Raw genomic sequence first — 21,990 nt, 5'->3', positions numbered from 1 at the left:
GGAAAAGGCAGACAAACTCATGGAAAATACAGCCAAAAAAAGGAAAAAATTCAGGAAAATAATAGGGGAAAAAAATGCCAAAATAAATTCACAACTGGAAATCCTACAAAACAACAATTAGAAATCCAAAAGATAAATGGACAGTGTCATAGAAGATCTGAGGGGCAGGTTTGAAACAATGCAAGACAGATCAGCAAAATTGAAGACAAACACTTGGATACAACATTGAGAAAAAATAAGAAAAAAATTAATGAAGAAACTCTGAGAATTATATGGGATATAATCAAAAGCAAAAATCTGCAAGTGGTTGGAGTTCCAGAACAGAGGAAGAAAACAGAAAACACAGAGGTGATCATTGAAGAATAGCTGACAAAAACTTCCTAATATCATGAAAGATGGAAAGCTGACCATCCAAGAAGCTCAAAGAACCCCATATAGGATAGACCCCCCCCCCAAAAGAAAATCACCAAGGTATATCATAATCGCATTTGCTAAAACCAAAGACAAAGAAAGAATCCTGGGAGCAGCTCAAGAAAAACAAAAAGTCACATACAGAGGGGAAGCAATAAACCATGCAGGCAAGAAGGCAAGTGGACGACATACATAAAACCTTGAAAGAAAAAGATTGCCAACCAAGAATAATATATCATATATCCTGAAAAACTCTTGTTCAAATATGATAATGAAATTAGGACATTTCCAGATAAACAGAAATTAAGGGAATATGTAAAAACCAGACCAAACTTATAAGAATTATTGAAAGGATTCCTTCAGTTAGAGAACAAACAACATTAGAACACAGCCTGAATCTAGGATGCAAGATCGCACAAGCCAGATACCAACTTAGGAAATGAACTCTCAAAGATTATTCAAAACCAAAAGATTTACAACAGGAAACAGAGACTAATCTATAAATGACAAAAACGTGAGAACAATAAACAAGGGAATAAACGATGTAGGTATAGAACTTTCTAATGGAGAGGAAGGTGAGGCAATAGCAAGTAATAATAGACTGGTTCAAAAGTAGGAAAATAAGAGTAAATTTCAAGGTAACCACAAAGGAAGTTAACAAACCTACTCATCAAAATAAAGAAGAGAAACATAAAGTCTCAGTAAAAACAAAATGAACAAAAATAAAAGAAATGGAAAAAACACCCACAAACAGAAGAAATTCACAGGAGAGTAAGAGGAACAAAGAAAATGTCAGCAACACAAAAAAAGGCACTACAAAATGACAGTGATAAACTCACACTTATCAATAATTACACTAAATGTAAATGGCCTAAACGCACCCATAAAGAGACAGAGAATGACAAAATGGATTTAAAAAAAACAAAACAAAACAGGATCCATCAATATGCTGTCTACAAGAGACACACCTTAGAAACAAAGATGTAAATTTATTAAAAATCAAAGGATGGAAAAAATATATCAAGCAAACAGCTACCAAAAAGAGTAGGAGTGGCAACATTAATCTCAGATAAAGTAGACTTTAAAACAAAATCCATCATAAAAGACAAAGAAGGGCACTATATAATGATTAAAGAAACAACCCATCATGAAGACATAACAATAACAAATATCTACACACCCAATGACAAAGCTTTATATGGAAAGGGAAGGAGCCCCGAATAAGTAAAGCACTATTGAAAAAGAAGAATAAAGTATGAGGACTCACCCTACCTGACCTAAGAAACTACTATACAGCTATGGTAGTCAAACAGCCTGGTACTGGTACTGGTACAACAACAGATACATTGACCAATGGAACAGAATTGAGAACCCAGACCTAAATCCATCCATCTATAGCCACCTGATCTTCGACAAGGGCCCAAAGTCCATCATATGGGGAAAACACAGTCTTTTTAACAAATGGTGCTGGCAAAACTGGATGTCCATCTGTAAAAAAATGAAACAGGACCCATACCTCACACCATACACAAAAATGAATTCAGAACGGATCAAAGACCAAAATATAAAACCAAAAACCATAAAGATCATAGAAGAAAAAATAGGATCAATGCTAGAGGCCCTAATATATGGCATTAACAGGATACAAACCATAACGAACAACACACAAACTACAGAAGATAAGCTAGATAACTGAGATCTTCTAAAAATTAAACACTTATGCTCATCAAAAGACTTCACCAAAAGAGTAAAAAGAAAACCTACGGACTGGGAAAAAAAAAAAAATTGGCTATTACAAATCCAACAAAGGTCTAATCTCCAAAATCTACAGGAAAACCCAAAATCTCTACAACAAAAAGACAAATAATCCAATTAAAAATGGGCAAAGGAAATGAACGAACACTTCACCAAAGAAGAAATTAAAGGAGCTAACAGACTCATGAGGAAATGCTCAAAATCACTAGCCATTAGAGAAATACAAAACAAAAACCACAGTGAGTTACCATCTCATCGCGGCATTACTGGCACGAATCAAAAAACAGAAAATAATAAATGGTGGAAGAGGCTACAGTGAGATCGGAGCTCTTATGCACTGCTGGTGGGAATGCAAAATAATACAACCATTTTGGAAAACGATATGGCACTCCCTTAGAAAGCTAGAAATAGAAATACCATATGATCCAGCAATTCCACTCCTAGGAATATATCCTAGAGAAATAAGAGTCGTCACAAAAATACACATATGCACACCCATGTTCATTGCAGCATTGTTCACAATAGCAAAAAGATGGAAACAACCTAAGTGCCCATCAACAGATGAATGGACAAACTATGGTACATACACACAATGGAGTATTACGCAACGATAAACAACAATGATGAATCTGTGAAGCATCTCATAACATGGATGAATCTGGAGGGCATTATGCTGCATGAAAGAAAATCACAAAAGGACATACATTGTATGAAACCACCACTGAAAAAATTCATGAAAAGGTTTACACACAAAAAGAAACAATCTTTGATGGTTACGAGGGAGGGGAGGGGTGGGGATGGAAATACACTAAGTAGACAACAGATAAGTGGTAACTTCGGTGAAAGGTAAGACAGTACACAATACTGGGGAAGTCAGCACAACTTGTACAAGGCAAGATCATGGAAGCTCCATAGACACATCCCAACTCCCTGGGGGACTGAATTGCTGGACTAAGGGCTGTAGGGATCATGGTCTCAGGGAAGATCTAGCTCAACTGGCGTAACATAGTTTATAAAGAAAATGTTCTACATTCTACTTTGGTGAGTAGTGTCCGGGGTCTTAAAAGCCTGTGGGTAGCTATCTAAGATACTTCACTTGTCTCATCCCTTCACCAGCAAGGGAGAATGAAATAAACTAAAGATAAAAGGGAAAGATTAGTCCAAAGGACTAATGGACTACAACTACCATGGCCTCCACCAGACTGAGTAAAGTACAACTAGATGGTGCCCAGCTACCACAGCTGACTGTTCGGACAGGGATCATAATAGAGGGTCCTGGACAGAGCTGGAGATAAATGTAAAACCAAATTCTAACTCACAAAAAAAGACCAGGCTTACTGGCCAGGCAGAAATTGGAGAAACCCTGAGATTATGGCCCCCAGACATTCTTTTAGCTTAGTAACAAAGTCACTCTTGAGGTTTACCATTCAGCCAAAGATTAGACAGGCCCATAAGACAAAACAAGACTAAGGGGGCACACCAGCCCAGGAAGGGAAAGACTAGAAGGTGGGAGGGGACAGGAAGGCTGATAACAGGGAACCCAAGGTCGAGAAGGGAGAGTGTTGACACGTTGTGGGGTTGTTAACCAATGTCATAAAATAATACGTGTACTAACTGTTTAATGAGCAGCTAGTTTATTCTGTAAACCTTTATCTAAAGTACAATAACAAAAAAAGTAAAATAAAAAAACCAAAAAGTAAAACAGTTTAAAAAAAAAAAGACACTACAACACTACTCACAGGTTAGTTACAATCTACCCCTAAAGGCAAAGTCTTTCAACCATTTCTGCTCTTAGTTTGTACTTTTAGGAAATCAAGTATATTTACTTTTTGAAAAAAGATGAAATTTAAATAACAACATGTTTACATAAAAAAAATAACATGTTTACATAACAACATGTTTACATAAAAAAAAATAACAAAATGGGCGAAGGATTCAAATAAATATTTCTCCAAAGAGGATATGCAAATACCCAATAAGCCCATGAAAAGATGGTCAATATCAGTTAGTCATTCATAAAACAAAACCAAACCCATTACTGTCCAGTCGATTTCAACTCATAGCAACCCTATAGGACAGAGTAGCATACCCTGTAGGGTTTCCAAGGAGCAGCTGGTAGATTCGAACTGCCAACCTTTTGGTTAGCAGACAAACGCTTAACCACAGTGCCACCAGGGCTCCATTAGTCATTATCAACCCATTGCCATCAAGTTGATTCTGACCTATAGTGACCCTATAGACAGAGTAGAGCTGCTCCACAGGGGTTTCCAAGAAGTGCCTGGTGGATTCGAACTGCCAACCTTTTGGTTAGCACCCATAGCACTTAACCACTCCAGCACCAGGATTTCCTATTAGTCATTAGGGAGATGCAAATCTAAACCATGGTGAGATATCATTTCATACCTACTAGGATGGCTGTTGCTATGAATTGTGTCCCCCCAAAATATGTGTCAACTTGGCTAGACCATGATTTCCAGTATTATGTGATTGTCTTCCATTTTGTGATCTGATGTAATTTTCCTATGTGTTGTAAATCATAACCTCTATGATGTTAATAAAGCAGGATTAGAGGCAGTTATGTTATTGAGGGAGGACACCATCTACAGGATTAGGTTGTATCTTGAGCAGGTCTTTTTGAGATATAAAAGAGAGAAGGGAGCAGAGAGGAGAGGGACCTCAGTACCACCAAGCAAGAGTAGCCAGTAGTGGAGTGTGTCCTTTGGACCCAGGGCCCCTGAGCCGAGAAGCTTCTAGACCAGGGAAAGATTGATGACAAGGACTTTTTCCCAGAGCCAACAGAGACAGAAAGCCTTCTACTGGAGGTGGCGCCCTGAATTCAGACTTCTAGCCTCCTAAACTGTGAGAGAGTAAATTTCTGTATGTTAAAGCCATTCACTTGTGATATTTCTGTTATAGTAGCACTAGATAACTAAGACAGCTATTATCAGAAGAATGGGAAATAACAAGTGCTGAAGAGAATGTGGAGAAATTGTAACACTCATCCATTGCTGGTGGGAATGTAAAATGGTGTAGCCCCTGTGGAAAACAGTTTGGGTGTTCCTTAAAAAGTTAAACATTACCATATGACCCAGCAATTCTACTCCTAGGTATATATACCCAAAGCCTTGAAAAGCAGGGACTGAAACATACACTTGTACTACAATGTTCACTGCTGACTATTCACAATAGCCAAAAGTTGGAAAAAACCAAGTGTCCATCAATAGATGGAATGGATAAACAAAACATGGTACACCCATAAACCCATTGCTCTCGAGTGGATTCCAACTCATAACGACCATAGGAGAGAGTAGAAATGCCCCATAGAGTTTCCAAGGAGCACCTGGTGGTTTCGAACTGCCGGCCTTTCGGTTAGCTGCCGTAGGGTTTCTGGTGCATACATACAATGGAATATTACTCAGCCATAAAGAGAAAGGAAGTTCTAATGCATGCTACAGCATGGATGAATGTCGAGTGACACAAAAGGGTAAGTACTATATGATCCCACTTCTATGAAATATCTAAAACAGGCAAACGCACAGAGACAAAAGTTTGTTAGTGGGGGAAGGGTGAATGGGGAAGTTGCTGCTTAAGGGCTACTGAGTTTCTATTTGGAGTGATGAAAAACTTCTGGAAATTCACAGTGGTGATGGCTGCACAACATGATGAATGTAATTAATGCCACTGAATTGTACACTTAAAAATGGTTATGATGAATTTTTGTTATGTCTATTTTAACACAATAATTTTTTTTAAAAAGTCACCATAAGGAAAATAAAAACACTGGGAGAAAATATTTGCAAAGCATATCTTAAAGGATTTATATTTAAGACACACAGAGAATTCGCAAAACTCAATAAAAACAAATAATCCAACTTTTTTTAATGAGGAAAAGATTTGAACAGACACTTTGCCAAAGAAGATTATATGGATGGCAAATAAACATAGGAAAAGATACTCAGTGTCACTGGTCGTTAGGGGAATACAAATTAAAATCCCAATAACACACCACCAAATATATACTAGAATGGGGGAGGGGGCGGGAGCTCACCCTGTTAATACCAAAATCTCACAAGAGTACGAAGAAACTGACGCTTTCATACTTTCTTCTGCAAAATGGTATAGCCATTTTTGGAAAACCATATGACCTAAAAATCCCACTCCTATGTATTTACCCAAGAGAAATAAAAACAAATGTTCATAACAAAAACGTAAACACAAATGTTTATAAGAGTCTTATTCACAATAGCCAAAAACGGGAAATAACAAAATGTCCTTCGACTAGTGAAGGAATAAACTAACATTGGTACATTCACACAATAAAACAGCACGCAGCAATAAAAAGGAACAAATTGCTGATAAAGACAACACATATGAATCTCAAAAACTTTTTGCTATATGAAAGAAGCCAGACTCAAAAGGCTACATACTGCATGCTTCCATTTATATAACATTCTGGAAAAGGCAAAACTACAGACATAGAAACCGGATCAATGATCAGAACAGGGCCTGGGGAGGAAGAAGGAAGTTGATTACAGAGGGAAACAAGGGAACTTTATGAAGTAGTGGAAATGTTTTAAATCTTTATTGTGGTGGTGGTTACAAAACTGAAAACATTTGTCAAAGCACAAAGAACGGTACATCATACAGTAAGCAAAATAGCCTGATACTGGTTCAATGACAGACACAAAGACCAATGGAATAGAATTGAGAAGCCAGAAATAAATCCATCCATCAATAGGCAGCTGATTTTCGACAAGGGGTCAAAGGCCATTCAATGGGGAAGAAACTGTCTTTTAACAAATGGTGCTGGCACAACTGGATATCCATTTGCAGAAAAGTGAAACAGGATCCAAACCTCCCACCATACACAAAAACTAACTCCAATTGATCAAAGACCTAAATGTTAAAGCTAATACTATAAAATTCCTGGATGATAACATAGGGACAGAAATATGGGACCCAATCTTTTTCAGAAATAGATTATCGAATAAAATTACAAATGCACAAACAACAGAAAACAAATTAGATAACTGGAGCCTCCTAAAAATTAAATACTTATGCTCCTCAAAAGAGTAAAAAGAGAATCTACAGTCTAGGAAACAACATATCTGTTAAGGGCCTAATCTCTAAGTTATAGAAAATTTCAATAACTGAACAACAAAAAGACAAAAAATCCAATTAAAAAATAGGCAAAGGACATGAACAGAAACTTCATCAAAGAAGACATTCAAGTGGCCAACAAACACATGAAAAGATGCTCACGATCATTAGTCATTACAGAGATGTAAATCAAAACTGCAATGAGATATCACCTCACCCCTACAAAAATGACACTGATTAAAAAAAAAAAATAGAACACAACAAATGCTGGCAAGGCTGTTGGAAGGACTGGAAACCTCATCCATTGCTGGTGGGATTGTAAAATGGTACAACCACTACGGAAAACTAGCACTTCCTTGAAAAGTTAAAATAGAAATACCTTATGATCCGGCAATCCCATTCCTAGGTATATACCTTAGAGATCTAATAGCAGTGTCACAAATAGACACATGCATGTCTATGGTCATTGCAGCATTATTAGCAATAGCAGAAAGATGGAAACAACCTAAGTGACCATCAATGCATGAACTGACAAACAAAATGTGGTACACACACAAAATGGAATACCATGCAACCATAAAGAATAATGATGAGTCCTCTAAACATAGCATGGGTGAATCTGCAGGACATTATACTGAAATAAGTCAATCGCAAAAGGACACATATTGTATGATCCCACTTTTATCAGAAGACAAGATATTTCTACAGAGACCAAAGCTCATTGGTGGTTACCAGGGATGGGTGGTGTGGGGGAGGAAGCACTCTAGTGATAGTAGACACTTGTTAGTTTCAGTAATGGGAAAGAGAGCATCGAATGTGGGTGAAGTGCACACAGCTTGACCGAGGTAAATGATGTCATTAAGAAGTGCACAAGATGACCAAGATAAATGATGTCATTAAGAAGTACACAAGAGAAAGGTAAACGATATGACAAAAATAATCGTGTAACAACACCAACATGTTCACAGTACATAGACAGGAAACTGCCAAAATTAAACCCGGATTCAGAAGAGGATATGGAACAAGGGATACCATTGCTGATGTCAGATGGATGTTGGCTGAAAGCGTAGAATACCAGAAAGATGTTTACCTGTGTTTTATTGACTATGCAAAGGCATTCAACTGTGTGGGTCATAACAAATTATGGATAACATTGTGAAGAAAGGGAATTTCGGAACACTTAATCGTGCTCATAAGGAAACTGTACATAGACCAAGAGGCAGGTGTTTGAATAGAACAAGGGGATACTGCATGGTTTAAAATTAGGAAAGGTGTGCATCAGGGGTGTATCCTTTCACCGTACGTATTTAATCTGTGTACTGAGCAAATAATCCGAAAAGCCAGACTATGTGAAGAAGAACACAGGCATCAGGATTGGAGGAAGACTCATTAACAGCCTGCAATATGCATATGACACAACCTTGTTTGCTGAAAGTGAAGAGAATTTGAAGCACTTACTGATGAAGATTAAAGACTACAGCCTTCAGTATGGATTACACCTCAACATAAAGAAAACAAAGATTCTTACAACTGGACCAATAAGCAATATCATGATAAACAGAGAAAAGATTGAAGTTGACAAGGATTTCACTTTACTCAGATCCAAAATCACTGCTCATGGGAGCGGCAGTCAAGAAATCAAAAGACATAGTATATTAGGCAAATTCGCTGCAAAAGACCTCTTTAAAGTGTTAAAAAGCACAGATGTCACTTTGGGGAGTAAAGTGTGCCTAACCCAAGCCATGGTATTTTCAATCACCTCATGTGCATGTGAAAGCCGGACAATGAATAAGAAGACCAAAGAAGAATTGATACCTCTGAATTATGATGTTGGTGAAGAATGTGGAACAATGAACAAAATCTGTCTTGGAAGAAGTACAGCCAGAATGCTCCTTAGAGGCGAGGATGGTGAGACTTCAGCTCATATACCTTGGACATGTTATCAAGAGGGATCAGCTCCTGGAGAATGACATCATGCTTGCTAAAGTAGAGGGTCAGCAAAAAAGAAGACCCTCAAGAAAGACAGACAGACACAGTGGCTACGATGTACTCAAACATAGCAAAAATTGTGAGGACAGAGCAGGACTAGGCAGTGTTTCGTTCTGTTGTACATAGGGTCGCTATGAGTCGGAACCATCTCGACAGCATCTAACAATGACAACCAAAAATATGTGTGTGCTTACACAAATATGTTTATAGACATATAAATATACGAATATGTGGGTACACATGTGTGCACAGATAGTCATATAGGTATGTGTGTGCATGCACGTATATTCATATAAAAAATAAACCATATATGGGACAAAGGTACGGATACTTCTTAAAAAATAAACTTCTTAGAGATAACCAAATACCTCAAGAGATTGATTTTCTGGGTTTGAAGACTCAGGACCATAGTCTCATGGGACAACTCAGATAATTAGCATAATATAGTTCATGAAGTTTACATTCTACATCCTAGTTTAGTAAGCAGCATCTGGGGTCTTAAAAGCTTGTGAGTGGCGATTTACAACTACTGGTCTCTACTTGTCTGGAACAGAATGGAAAGGAAACCAAAGACTCACAGAGAAAGTTGTCTACAGGACTAATAGTTGACACGAACCACAGTCTCAACTAATCAGAGACCAGAAGAACTAGATGGTGCCCGGCTACCACTCTCAACCATTCTGATTAGGGCCACAATAGATGGATCCTTATAGAATGCAAGAGAAATGTGGAACAGAATTCAAGTTCTTAAAAAAATCCAGACTTGCTGGAATTGTTGAGACTAGAGAACTTCCCAAGAGTATCACCCTGAGATTCGCTTTAAACCTTAAACTGAAATTATCCCTTGAGGTCACCTTTTAGCTAAATAATGGATTGGCTCATAAAAGAATATTACCCATGAGTAATAAGCTTCCTCAAGAAAAATCATCTATAGGAGACCAAATGGTCAAAAATTACTCTAAGCGAAGATGAAAAAGGAAGGGGGCAGGGAAACTAGAGTACTGGAAATGGTACAACCAGAACCGAATGAATGAGAATAATAACACATTGTGAAAAATGTAACCAATATCACTGAAAAATCTGTGTAGAAATTGTTAATTGTTAAACCTAATTTGCGTGTAAACTTTCACCTTAAACATAATAAAATATTAATAAAAAAAGAACTCGACACCAAAAAGGGTGTATTTTACTGTATGTAAATTATATCTCAATAAATATGATTTTATGAAATTAAAAAAAAAGAACAGGAAAAGTAAAAGTCAAGTTCCAGTGCACAGTCCTGCATATTCTCAGTGCCGGCCCTCCCCTATGCTCCAGGAACAACTCCCTCTGTTCCTCCAAAAAGAAGGATTATTCTGAGTCTCGGTGAACCAAGACCAGGAGTCCAAAGAAGTTCTGTTCTTTTTGAAAACGCATAAATTTCCAAAATGGTATCAGTGTTAATGAACACCGCTTCCTATAAGTACTGTCAGTGTTTGAGTCATGATCAAAATGATTAGCATCTTCTAAAGACAGTAGTGAATAAGAGCTACGGCTGCTAACCAAAAGGTCAGCAGTTCAAATCCACCAGTTGCTCCCTGGAAACTATGGGGCAGTTCTACTGTGTCCTATAGGGTCACCATGAGTCAGAATCAACTCCATGGCAACAGGTCTGGTGTTTTTTTTTTTTTGGTTAAAGGCAAAGTTTAGATCCAAATTCTGATAATATATATGAATAAGTTTTACTTCCAGATTTCAGCTGCTGTCTTGGTTTTGTGTAAGGAAACAACATTTAAACTTTCTAATCCTATAAACTATTCCCATGGCTCACGGCAGCTACCGTGAACTCAAGTCTTATATTTCAGAGCCTGGATAAAGTCCCTGTATTGTGATTAATGAGCCTTAATGCTCTTTAAGACTCAGTGTTTTACACAAGCTTCTCAGAATAAATTTATTTTCTAGCACAGTAGAATTTCTTGCCAGGCTGGACTTGATTTCAAAATTGCACTAAGTTCTAGAAATTCAGGTTTCCTTCTTGCACTCTACCACATTTCAGCCGACCCATGACTCTGCGTACTAGGGCTTGGGGAGAAGATACATTTACCATCAAGAGTTAGACTCACATTTCTATAGCTGTGACTCTCCAGAGCTCTGTGAATCCAACAATTGGATTGTTTTTAGTTGAAGAATTGTGGCAAGCCAATGTGTTTTTGTTTGTATGTTTGTTAATCTACCAGCTCACCTTCTGCCTTTGAACAATTCCCTAAAGTAGTGAATTTTTTTTTATATAAGAAAAACATCTCCAAATAACCTAGATTAATTTTTCTACAATCAGAATTTTCCTTTTATAAAAATCAAAAAAGGGAGTTAATAGAAGAGCACAGCTAGCAAGGAGCATGTGGAAGTAAGGATTAAGAAGTGGCCATGGCACCTGGTGTGCAGGAGATGCCTGTCAAATGTCAGGGGCCTTTGCATCTTCAGTTTTAATGGCACTCTCAGATGGAAGGTTCTTTCAGGTTAGACATGAAATAATAAACATGTAACATAAAAATTTTTCTCAAAAGTCCAATACTTCTTCCATTTGATATAGTCCTAAGATTTAGAAATGACATAGCAAGAAATCTAAGATTTAAATAAAACCATAACACAAAATTTTATTTACAGTATAATTCCAGTTATGCTAAAGGAAGGAAGAGCAAATACACAGAACTGGAAAGGAATACAAATGCACAAAAATACTAAATATCTTTGGAATAGTAGATGTAAGCACAATTTTCCTAAATTTTCTTTATAATATTAAAACAAAAACAAAAAACAAACTAGTTGCCATTAAGTCGATTCCCACTCATGGCCCCCATGTATGTCAGAGTAGAACTGTGCTCCCTAGGGTTTTCTTTCAATGGCTGATTTTTCAGAAGTAGATCACCAGGCTTTTCCACCGAGGCTCCTCTTGGGTGCATTTGAACAGCCACCTTTTTGGTTAGTAGCCAAGTGCTTAGCCTTTTGCACCACCCAGAGATTGCTCTTTATAATACAGAGATGTTTAATTCTTTAAAGTTTATTTAAATTTTATTTTTAAAATTCCTTGATTATTAGAAATGCTAGCACAATTTAACAAAAACATAGTATAGCTTTAGGTAGGTCTTGTTTTTTGGGTTTCACCCCAACCCTGCTGGTATAGCGGTTAAGAGCTATGTCTGCTAACCAAATGGTCAGTAGGCGCCCCTTGGAAACTCTATGGGGCAGCTCTACTCTGTCCTATAGGGTCGCTATAAGTCAGAAGCGACTCAATGGCAGTGGGCTTCATTTGGTTTGGTTATCCTCTCTGTGCATCTTCTTCTGAGACACTGATCTCCGTCTCCCATCTGTGTCCCCCCTCTCCCAAATCCACTTGTTAAAAGGCCAAGACAAGCTCAAATTTTACCTTCAATAAGACCAAACCAAACCCACTGTCATCAAGTCGATTCGGACTCATGGTGTTCCCATGTGTTACAGAGCAGAATTGCTCCATAGGATCTTCTTGGCTGTAATCTTCACTGAAGCAGATCGTCAGGCCTTTCTTCTGCACTATTTTCAGTAAGCCTTTTAAATCCTCCTGGTCAGAACCACTCTGCACCCCCATTACTCTCTATGATACTGGAGGTGCAAACAATTTCTGCAGACTATAATCACCTATAGGGCAGGAGTTAAACCTAGTAGAGTTTACATCATCCCCTATTTTCTCCTCCCTATACAGCCTGGCTTCAATGCTTTCTGCATAATAGATGTTACTCCATGTTTAAATGCCATGTTCATTTAATCTATACATTCATTTAATCTCTAAAATAAAGACACACTTAAAGAGAAGTTTTAAGTACCTTCTATGCCTAGAACACCATATCTTGCCTTGTGTCATTTGTATACAAATGGCCCCATTATAAAATAATTACCTTTTATTGAGCATTTTCTATGTGCCAAGTACTGTACTAAGCACTTTACATACCTCACAAGTTATAAGGTTATTTCATTTATATCACTTAAATATTATTTATCAAGTTGACCCAAAAGAGGTTTTACTTTTTTAATCTTCTTTGGGAAAAATGAAGCCTTGCCTTATATCACGGGCACTCTGGACACGAAAATAGAAGGTAATCCTCACAGCCACCCCCACGCTGTGGGTATCATCTTCATTTCATAAATGAGGAAAATGGGGCTTAGAAAGTAAAAAATTTGTCAAAGCCACACAGCTCCTGAGTGCAAAGTGTCAGGACCTAACCCCAAATCTGTCTAGTTCTAAAACCTGTGTTCTTAGCCACCGCCTCCATGGTGGAAAATTCCCACTTGTCTTTACCACAGTCAAGAGCAATAAAATCTAAGCCTTATTTCCTCCTCTGGCAGGGATCAGTCTGGGAAGCCCTATACTTTCCTTGAAAACTAAACCTATCTGAAAAAGCTTCTCCGCCTGAGACCATGACATGGAAGCAAGAGCTTTTACAGTATCCTAATGTTAACCAAAGCTCTGACAGGGACTGAAACAGATGACATTTGGCAGCCAGCTGAAGGAACCTTCCAGTCCCTTTTGTTTTCTGGGTTTCACCCCTCGTCCTTTGGGTCCCTTTTGTTTTTCTCCTACTTCTCTTTTCCACCAAGGATATATCCGTCTGGGGATTCTAGCTTCATTCAGGGTTTCCAAGTTGATTCCCCATCTTGAACAGACTAAGGTTAGCTGTTAGAACCAATTTTATACAACCTTCACTATCAACATAGAGATGACTATGCCTCAGAGAAGAAACTGAAAAATACCCCTCTTCTTACAATCTATTTTGACACATATTTGTTAAATGAACTACAGAAAAGTTTAGAGCCAAAGAGACTTAGAACCTATATCTCCTAGATCTGCCTGAATTCCACAGTAGCAACTGACCATCAAGCACCCACAGCCTTTGTTAGATCCATGATATCATGATAGTTACAAAATGAAATGTGCAACAGTGAAAAAATGGAAACGTGTAAGTCTCAGAATACAAAATGTCAGGGAGGAAACCAGGAATAATGATTCTCTTAGTTTTAGGTAAGTTGGCTTAAATAATTTTATACCTCAATGTTCTTACCTGGGACAGGGCTGTCTGGAGGCTCTCTTTTTTGAGTTCAGGAGGGAAGGGGGACTGAAAAGAGCACAAAGCTATAGTCACAGCCCAGGGGTAACATCAAGCTCTGCCTGGAGTGCTTGTGGGGGCCTAGAGTGAAAGCTTTGTCTCTCTGGGCTTACTCAGCCAGGAAACTGTGCCTGTGAGGGTTTCTTTTTCTGTTTTTTGTTTTGTTTTTAAGCGAAGTTGCTTGAAAGACTAAGTACAAATGCTACAACAAATGAAAAGGTTCCTTTTCGATGATTTTTTTAGGATTTCATGCAATTATATATAAGAAGAAGAATACAATCTTTTGTATAATGGGAAGCTAAAACAAAATAGTATTAGTTGTCCAAAAGATAAACTTTTGCTCAAAATCCTAACACCTCTAAAATATAACATTATCCCTATAGTTTGACAACAGCCTGTGTAAGAGATGTTTTTTTTTTATGTTCCTTTTTTTTTTTAATTAACTTTTATTGAGCTTCAAGTGAACGTTTACAAATCAAGTCAGTCTGTCACATATAAGTTTACATACATCTTACTCCGTACTCCCACTTGCTCTCCCCCTAATGAGTCAGCCCTTCCAGTCTCTCCTTTCGTGACAATTTTGCCAGCTTCCCACTCTTTCTATCCTCCCAACCCCCTCCAGACAGGAGATGCCAACACAATCTCAAGTGTCCACCTGATATAATTAGCTCACTCTTCATCAGCATCTCTCTCCCACCCACTGTCCAGTCCCTTTCATGTCTGATGAGTTGTCTTCGGCGATGGTTCCTGTCCTGTGCCAACAGAAGGTCTGGGGACCATGGCCGCCGGGATTCCTCTAGTCTCAGTCAGACCATTAAGTATGGTCTTTTTATGAGAATTTGGGGTCTGCATCCCACTGATCTCCTGCTCCCTCAGGGGTTCTCTGCTGTGCTCCCTGTCAGGGCAGTCATCGATTGTGGCCGGGCACCAACTAGTTCTTCTGGTCTCAGGATGATGTAGGTCTCTGGTTCATGTGGCCCTTTCTGTCTCTTGGGCTCCTAGTTGTCGTGTGACCTTGGTGTTCTTCATTTTCCTTTGCTCCAGGTGGGTTGAGACCAATTGATGCATCTTAGATGGCCGCTTGTTAGCATTTAAGACCCCAGACGCCACATTTCAAAGTGGGATGCAGAATGTTTTCAAAATAGAATTATTTTGCCAATTGACTTAGCAGTCCCCTTAAACCATGGTCCCCAAACCCCCGCCCCTGTTCCGCTGACCTTTGAAGCATTCATTTTATCCCAGAAACTTCTTTGCTTTTGGTCCAGTCCAATTGAGCTGACCTTCCATGTATTGAGTGTTGTCCTTCCCTTCACCTAAAGCAGTTCTTATCTACTAATTAATCAATAAAAAACCCTCTCCCTCCCTCCCTCCCTCCCTCCCCCCCTCGTAACCACAAAAGTATGTGTTTTTCTCAGTTTTTACTATTTCTCAAGATCTTACAATAGTGGTCTTATACAATATTTGTCCTTTTGCCTCTGACTAATTTCGCTCAGCATAATGCCTTTCAGGTTCCTCCATGTTATGAAATGTTTCACAGATTCGTAACTGTTCTTTATCGATGTGTAGTATTCCACTGTGTGAGTATACCACAATTTATTTACCCATTCATCCGTTGATGGACACCTTGGTTGCTTCCAGCTTTTTGCTATTGTAAACAGAGCTGCAATAAACATGGGTGTGCATATATCTGTTTGTGTGAAGGCTCTTGTTTCTCTAGGGTATATTCCGAGGAGTGGGATTTCTGGGTTGTATGGTAGTTCTATTTCTAACTGTTTAAGATAACGCTAGATAGATTTCCAAAGTGGTTGTACCATTTCTGTGTAAGAGATGTTTTGAGGATGATGTTTCCTTTCACATAAAACACAATTCTGAACTTGAAGGTACTCTGACTCACCTGAATGTGCATGGCGCCCTCTACTGCTTTCTGCATGTCAGAGCAGCCGCTTATGAGAGACAGCTGCTCTCGGCCGCCCAGAGAACCTCTCAGGGCGCCCAACTGCTCCAGCAACTCTATCTCCTTCCTGGGAAAAAGCAGAGAGGGATCACTGTTAGTATTCACAATCAAATTCAAAACAAGCAAAGGATAAAACAAGCCCCGTTGGTGTGTGCGGGGATGAGGGGAAGAGGGAGGGGGCGGATGGAGAGCGGTCGTTCTTCATCCACATCCTTCCGTGGTGCCGTGCTGGTGGAAGGGTGAAGGAGGGCATGTAGTCATCAGGGCTGGCTTCAGGGGTGAGCCACCTGTGCAGTGACCAAGGGCTCCGCACTCTGATGGCCTATGCTTGATCTAATGCTCTGCTGCTACCGTCCACCATGTTAAAAGTCTTAATGGATTTTGAACAAGGGCCCCACATTTTCATTTGTATTGGGCCCCACAAATTAGGTATCCATCCTGCCTATAATTGGTATAGTAAGTAAACAGGGCAGAGTACACATATAAGCACACACACAGTTGCCTAAGGAGCAAACACCCATGCTTCCCGAAAAAACCTCTATGGATTTTCCACCACTGAGTTAAATAATTTTACATCATTTCACACCACTTTTCATCTTGAAGCTGTCAATGCCCTTCAGCCCAAACCCACCAGAAATATACCTGTACCTACATAAAAAAAAAAAAAAAAAAAAAAAAATTTTTGTACCTACATAAGTTGGGTTTATTGCTCTTTTCTTCTTTCCCTATTCTCTCTAAATCTTTCAGACATCCAATGGGGTGTGTATTAGGCACGCTCTCTGTCCTCCATACTTCGTAACCTCTTTTTCACGTTTTCCATCTCTTCATCTCTCTGAATTGCATTCTGAATAATACCTTTGGATCTGACTTCCAGCTCAATATGCTTATAATACTTTGTTTCTCATGTATTTTGTGATTTTTGGTTATGAACACATGTTCAGTGAACTATACCTGTGGGAATTCTTTGAGCCTTATGTTTACGGCATGTTATTCTGGATATGACATGCATTTTGCTTCTGCTGGGCATCTGGGGACACTACCAACAAAAGGATCAATTTAAATTCATGGATTGGGGTTTTCACACCACACAGGTAGTGTGAATTTGGGCTCCAACACTCTAAGATGGCTGGTTTACGGTTATAAATTCTTGGAGAAACTCTCTCTCCCACTAGTCAAGGCCATGACAGACAAACAACCACTTATGGGTCATAATTATTTTTCTCTTAGTTCTCCTTTTCACCAAGGATGTATCCCTTTGGGAAGTCTAGCTTCCTTCAGGGGTTTCCAAGTTGATTCCCTGTCTTGAACAGACTAAGGTCAGCTGTTAGAACCAAAGCTCTAGATTAGCAAGATTGCCAAATACCCTTAGAAAAGCCACCAGCTGTGGCTCTGACTCTCACATATCTCTCTGGATTTGTACTCCCAAATTTGGCCTCTAAGAATTTCTATTACTTTCTTGCCAGGTCAGCTATGTATTTAAAACAAAAACTTTTAACTATACACTTAATCCAATACTTTTAACTGTTTTTGAAGTAGGAAGGGTTTTAAGAATACCTACTTTGATGTGAGCTATAGATTGTTTCTTTAAAGTATAATATTGTTAGATTCCTTCCATTTTCCAGCTCCCACCTGTAGTTTGTCGTACTGTGGTGGCTTGCATGTTGCTGTGATGCTGGAAGCTATGCCCCAGTATTTCAAATACCAGCAGGATCACCTATGGTGGACAGGTTTCAGCAGAACTGACAAGCTCGAAGAAAGGCCTGGTAATCTACTTCTAAAAATTAGCCTGTGAAAAACTTATATATCATAATAGAACACTGTCCAATTCACTTGCTTTGGACACATCATCAGGAGGGATCAATTGCTGAAGGAAGACATTGTGTTTGGTGAAGCAGAGGGCCAGCACGGGTAAGGGAGGTCCTCAGTGAAATGGATTGGCACAATAGCCATAACTATGGACTCAAACATGCCAGTGATCATGAGCATGATGCAGGACCGGGCAACATTTTGTTCTGTTGTACGTGGGGTCACCATGAGTCAGAGTGGGCTCAATGGCAACCATCTCTATGTATATTTTACATTTTGCAAGAAAAGGGAAATATTCAACTTCTTCATTTCAGTGATAATGATAAGTTATCCCAAGTAGCTATGATCTCTACTATACAAATAAATCTATAACACAGCTATTAACTGATTGTATCATTGTTCATATGTACAGAGAAAAAAAATTGATTTTTTTAGTTGTCTTAAAAAATAGGGTTATCAGTTTTGTCCGTTTGAAAAAGAAAATATATATACATAATCTGATAAATTACATACAATGAAATATATATTTCTATATAATATATTATATAATAAATACATAATTATACATATATGTATATATATAATCTGAATCCAATAACCTTTATCTTAAAAACCACTAGAGATACTTAAGAAATGCATCCAAAAAAACATTTCTTTTTGTTTTTAATTTAATCAAGCTTGATATTTTAGTGCCAAAGAAATCAAGGACCAAAAAGGTTGTAGCCTCACACAAGGACGTAAAGCTTTTAGAAGTATGTCTGGGACTGAAACCCAGTCTTTTGACTCTTTCTATTGGACCACATTTAATAGGATTAGTTTACTCTTCCTCGTTCTTCCTAAGCCAAACTGCCTCTCTCAAAAAAAAATTTCTTAGTAGGATTTATTGGCCTAAATGGGATATTTTGCACAATTTATTGGCTTAAATTCTAAAGATTCAAGGTACCCAATATGTTAAAGAGAACAGAAACAGGAACTTGCATCCATTTCCTCTTTCATAAATGTTGCTAATACCCTAGTTCCAGCCTTTTCAGCTTATACTTAAACTATAGGCCTCCCATTTTCCCTTTGAAGAACTCCATGTATCTACCAAACCCACTCTCTCCTTTCAGGACTTCATCACTCTCTTAGTCATCTAGTGCTGCTATAACAGAAATATCACAAGTGGATGGCTTTAAAAAAAGAGAAATCTATTTCTTCACAATAAAGTAGGCTAAAAGTCCAAATTCAGGGTTTCAGCTCCAGGGGAAGGCTTTTTCTCTCTGTCGGCCTTCTTATCATTCTTCCCCTGGACTAGGAGCTTCTCTGCACAGGGACCCCAGGTTCAAAGGACGTGTTGTGCTCCTGGCACTCTTTTCTTCTTAGTATGATGTCCCCAACTCTCTGCTTGCTTCACTTTCCTTTTACCTCTTGTAAGATAAAAGGTGGTGCAAGCCATACCCCAGAGAAACTCCCTTTACATTGGATCAGGGATGTGACCTGGTAAGGGTGCTATAATCTCACCTTAATCCTCTTTAACATAAAATTACAATCACAAAATGGAGAACAACCAGAGAATACTGGGAATCATGGCCTAACCAAGTTGATACACACATTTTTGGGGGGACATAATTCAATTCATGAAAATCACCAATAGGCTTGCCATGCTGGGTCCCACGTGAGCCGAATACCATGGCTTCAACTGACTAGACCTGGGTTGAGAAGTTGAATCAAAGCAGGTAGCTGCAGGCTATCCAGTGGCTTGGCTCAATTCTAAGTGGTAACCGGCAAACCCAATCAGCTCATCCCTCATATGCAGTTTGAAATGAAAACCCACAAAGTGAATTGGTAATGGCAGGAGGAGCAACAGAAGTAGAATCAGTAGTTGAGTCACCACAATGGTGACTTAAAAAAGGTAAGACCTTAAAAAAAAAAAAAAAAAACTACTTAAGAAATAACCCCCTCTAGAACTGACGTGAGTTACCAGAGCTGTTGTCTGACTATCAGAGGCTTGGTTGTTCCTGAACAATGTGTTTCCGCAGCAGAGATGTAGCTGCAGAGATGGCTTCCTGTATCACTTACTCCCTCACATACCCTCACAAATAAACCCCCATCAACTGAGTCAATCCAAGTGCCTCTATCCCTTATAACCTGAAAGGGCTTGGCACCTACTTTGTTCAGCGATTAGCTGGGCCTATTGGCTGAAAGAAATTACAATACATCTGAATTACACAATTTTGGAGTATACAGGCTGTCATGGATTGAATTATATCCCCCCAAAAATATGAATATCAACTTGGTTAGGCCATGATTCCCTGTATTGTGTGGTTGTCCTCCATTTAATGATTATAATTTTATGTTGAGAAGATTAGCGTGGGATTGTAAGACCACCCTTACTCAGATGGAATGTAAAGGGAGTTTCCCTGGGGTGTGGCCTACACCACCTTTTGTCTCTCAAGAGAGGAAAGAAAAGGGAAGCAAGCAGAGAGTTGGGGACCTCATACCACCAAGAAAGCAGCACCAGGAGCAGACCACGTCTTTTGGACCTGGGATCCCTGCGCCTGAGAAGCTCCTCAACCATGGGAAGATTGCGGACAAGGACCTTCTTCCAGAGCCGACAGAGAGAGAAAGCCTTTCCCTGGAGCTGATGTCTTAAATTTGGACTTTCAGCCTACTTTACTGTGAGGAAATAAATTTCTCTTTGTTAAAGCCAACCACCTGTGGTATTTCTGTTATGGCAGCACTAGATGACTAAGACACAGGTCATATAAATTAGACCTACAGCAATGATAAGCCTAGAAATCAACAACATCAGTAAAAATTTACTACACTGTCCATGAATATAACTACAATAAAAATGTTCATATATCTGAAGAGCCATTTGCAGCTACCAAACAAAAAAATTCACTTTAGTTAAACTACAAGTATTTGCTGTTATGAAGGTATGAGTGACACATTTACTACAATGCACTGGGTTTTTCTGGGCTATTCCTTTTCTAGAACTGTTTTCACAATTTAAGATACAAAAAAAGTAGAAAGAATAATAAACATCACCATATTTCTACCATCCATAATTTACAACCACCAATCTGTTTCTTGTCTTTCTTTAAATAAACAAAACATTAAAGATAAAGTTCTTATAGCCACACACATACCCCCACCTCATACACCCCACCTCACACAGCAATTGTCTAATTTTTTTTTTAAATGCCAAAGCTGAGTGACATAACGATTAACCATTTTGTCCTTTATGGAATTATGTCTGAGTGCCTAGTGTACTCAAAATCACCTGCTTCAAGCTTCAGTAAGGCAGCCGTGTAACTTTAAATCTTTTTATTAATCCAAAACAAACTTTTGGTCTTTCTTTCAAAATTGCTATTGAGTCATGTAAGTAAGTTAAAATCAGTTGGAGTACAAGACTCTCTTGTTCCTTAGATGAGCTACCATTCTTATCAACTGTCCCAGTCATTCTCCGTATGGGGTCTGGAGAAGGAAACAGAATGAGTAGCAGAAAAGCCACAATCAATGCCTCTTGCAGATCAGACTCAGGATAATGAGTCTACACAAACAATTCAGCCTCAAGGCCCTCACTCCTCAGCAGGACACAGAGTAGAAGAGAGACAAGCTTGGACACGAGAGAAGACCTGGTCACATGTTCATCCTCTAGATGGCTGAAAACCTCAGTGTCTTGCCGTGAGGTATCTCCCAGGCAAACCAGATGAAAGGTTTGACAGACCTTTCAGACATTCAGAGAGATCCCTCATGGTCTCTCCAAGCTCTACAAATCTTTATGCAATAAATCAAATCCAGCTGTTGGCAAAGTTTTGCTCCCATTAAACTTGGTGCCGTCGAATAGATTCCAACTCATAGAGACCCTAAAGGGCA

The 21,990-nt window shown here is 38.8% G+C and overlaps 1 protein-coding gene across 1 annotated transcript in view; it reads right to left on the bottom strand.

Moving 5' to 3' along the window:
- The window catches only part of CRYL1 (crystallin lambda 1), a 229,746-nt gene that overhangs the window by 138,694 nt on the left and 69,062 nt on the right, over nucleotides 1-21,990 (bottom strand). Inside the window, exon 3 of the mRNA XM_010593935.3 lies at nucleotides 16,264-16,390. Coding sequence (XP_010592237.1) covers nucleotides 16,264-16,390 — 127 coding nt within the window. The remainder of the gene's footprint in view (nucleotides 1-16,263; nucleotides 16,391-21,990) is intronic.

The sequence above is a fragment of the Loxodonta africana genome, chromosome 23 (assembly GCF_030014295.1).
Source record: "Loxodonta africana isolate mLoxAfr1 chromosome 23, mLoxAfr1.hap2, whole genome shotgun sequence".
Classification (NCBI taxonomy): Eukaryota; Metazoa; Chordata; class Mammalia; order Proboscidea; family Elephantidae; genus Loxodonta; species Loxodonta africana.
This window is presented reverse-complemented; position numbering and strand designations above follow the sequence as displayed.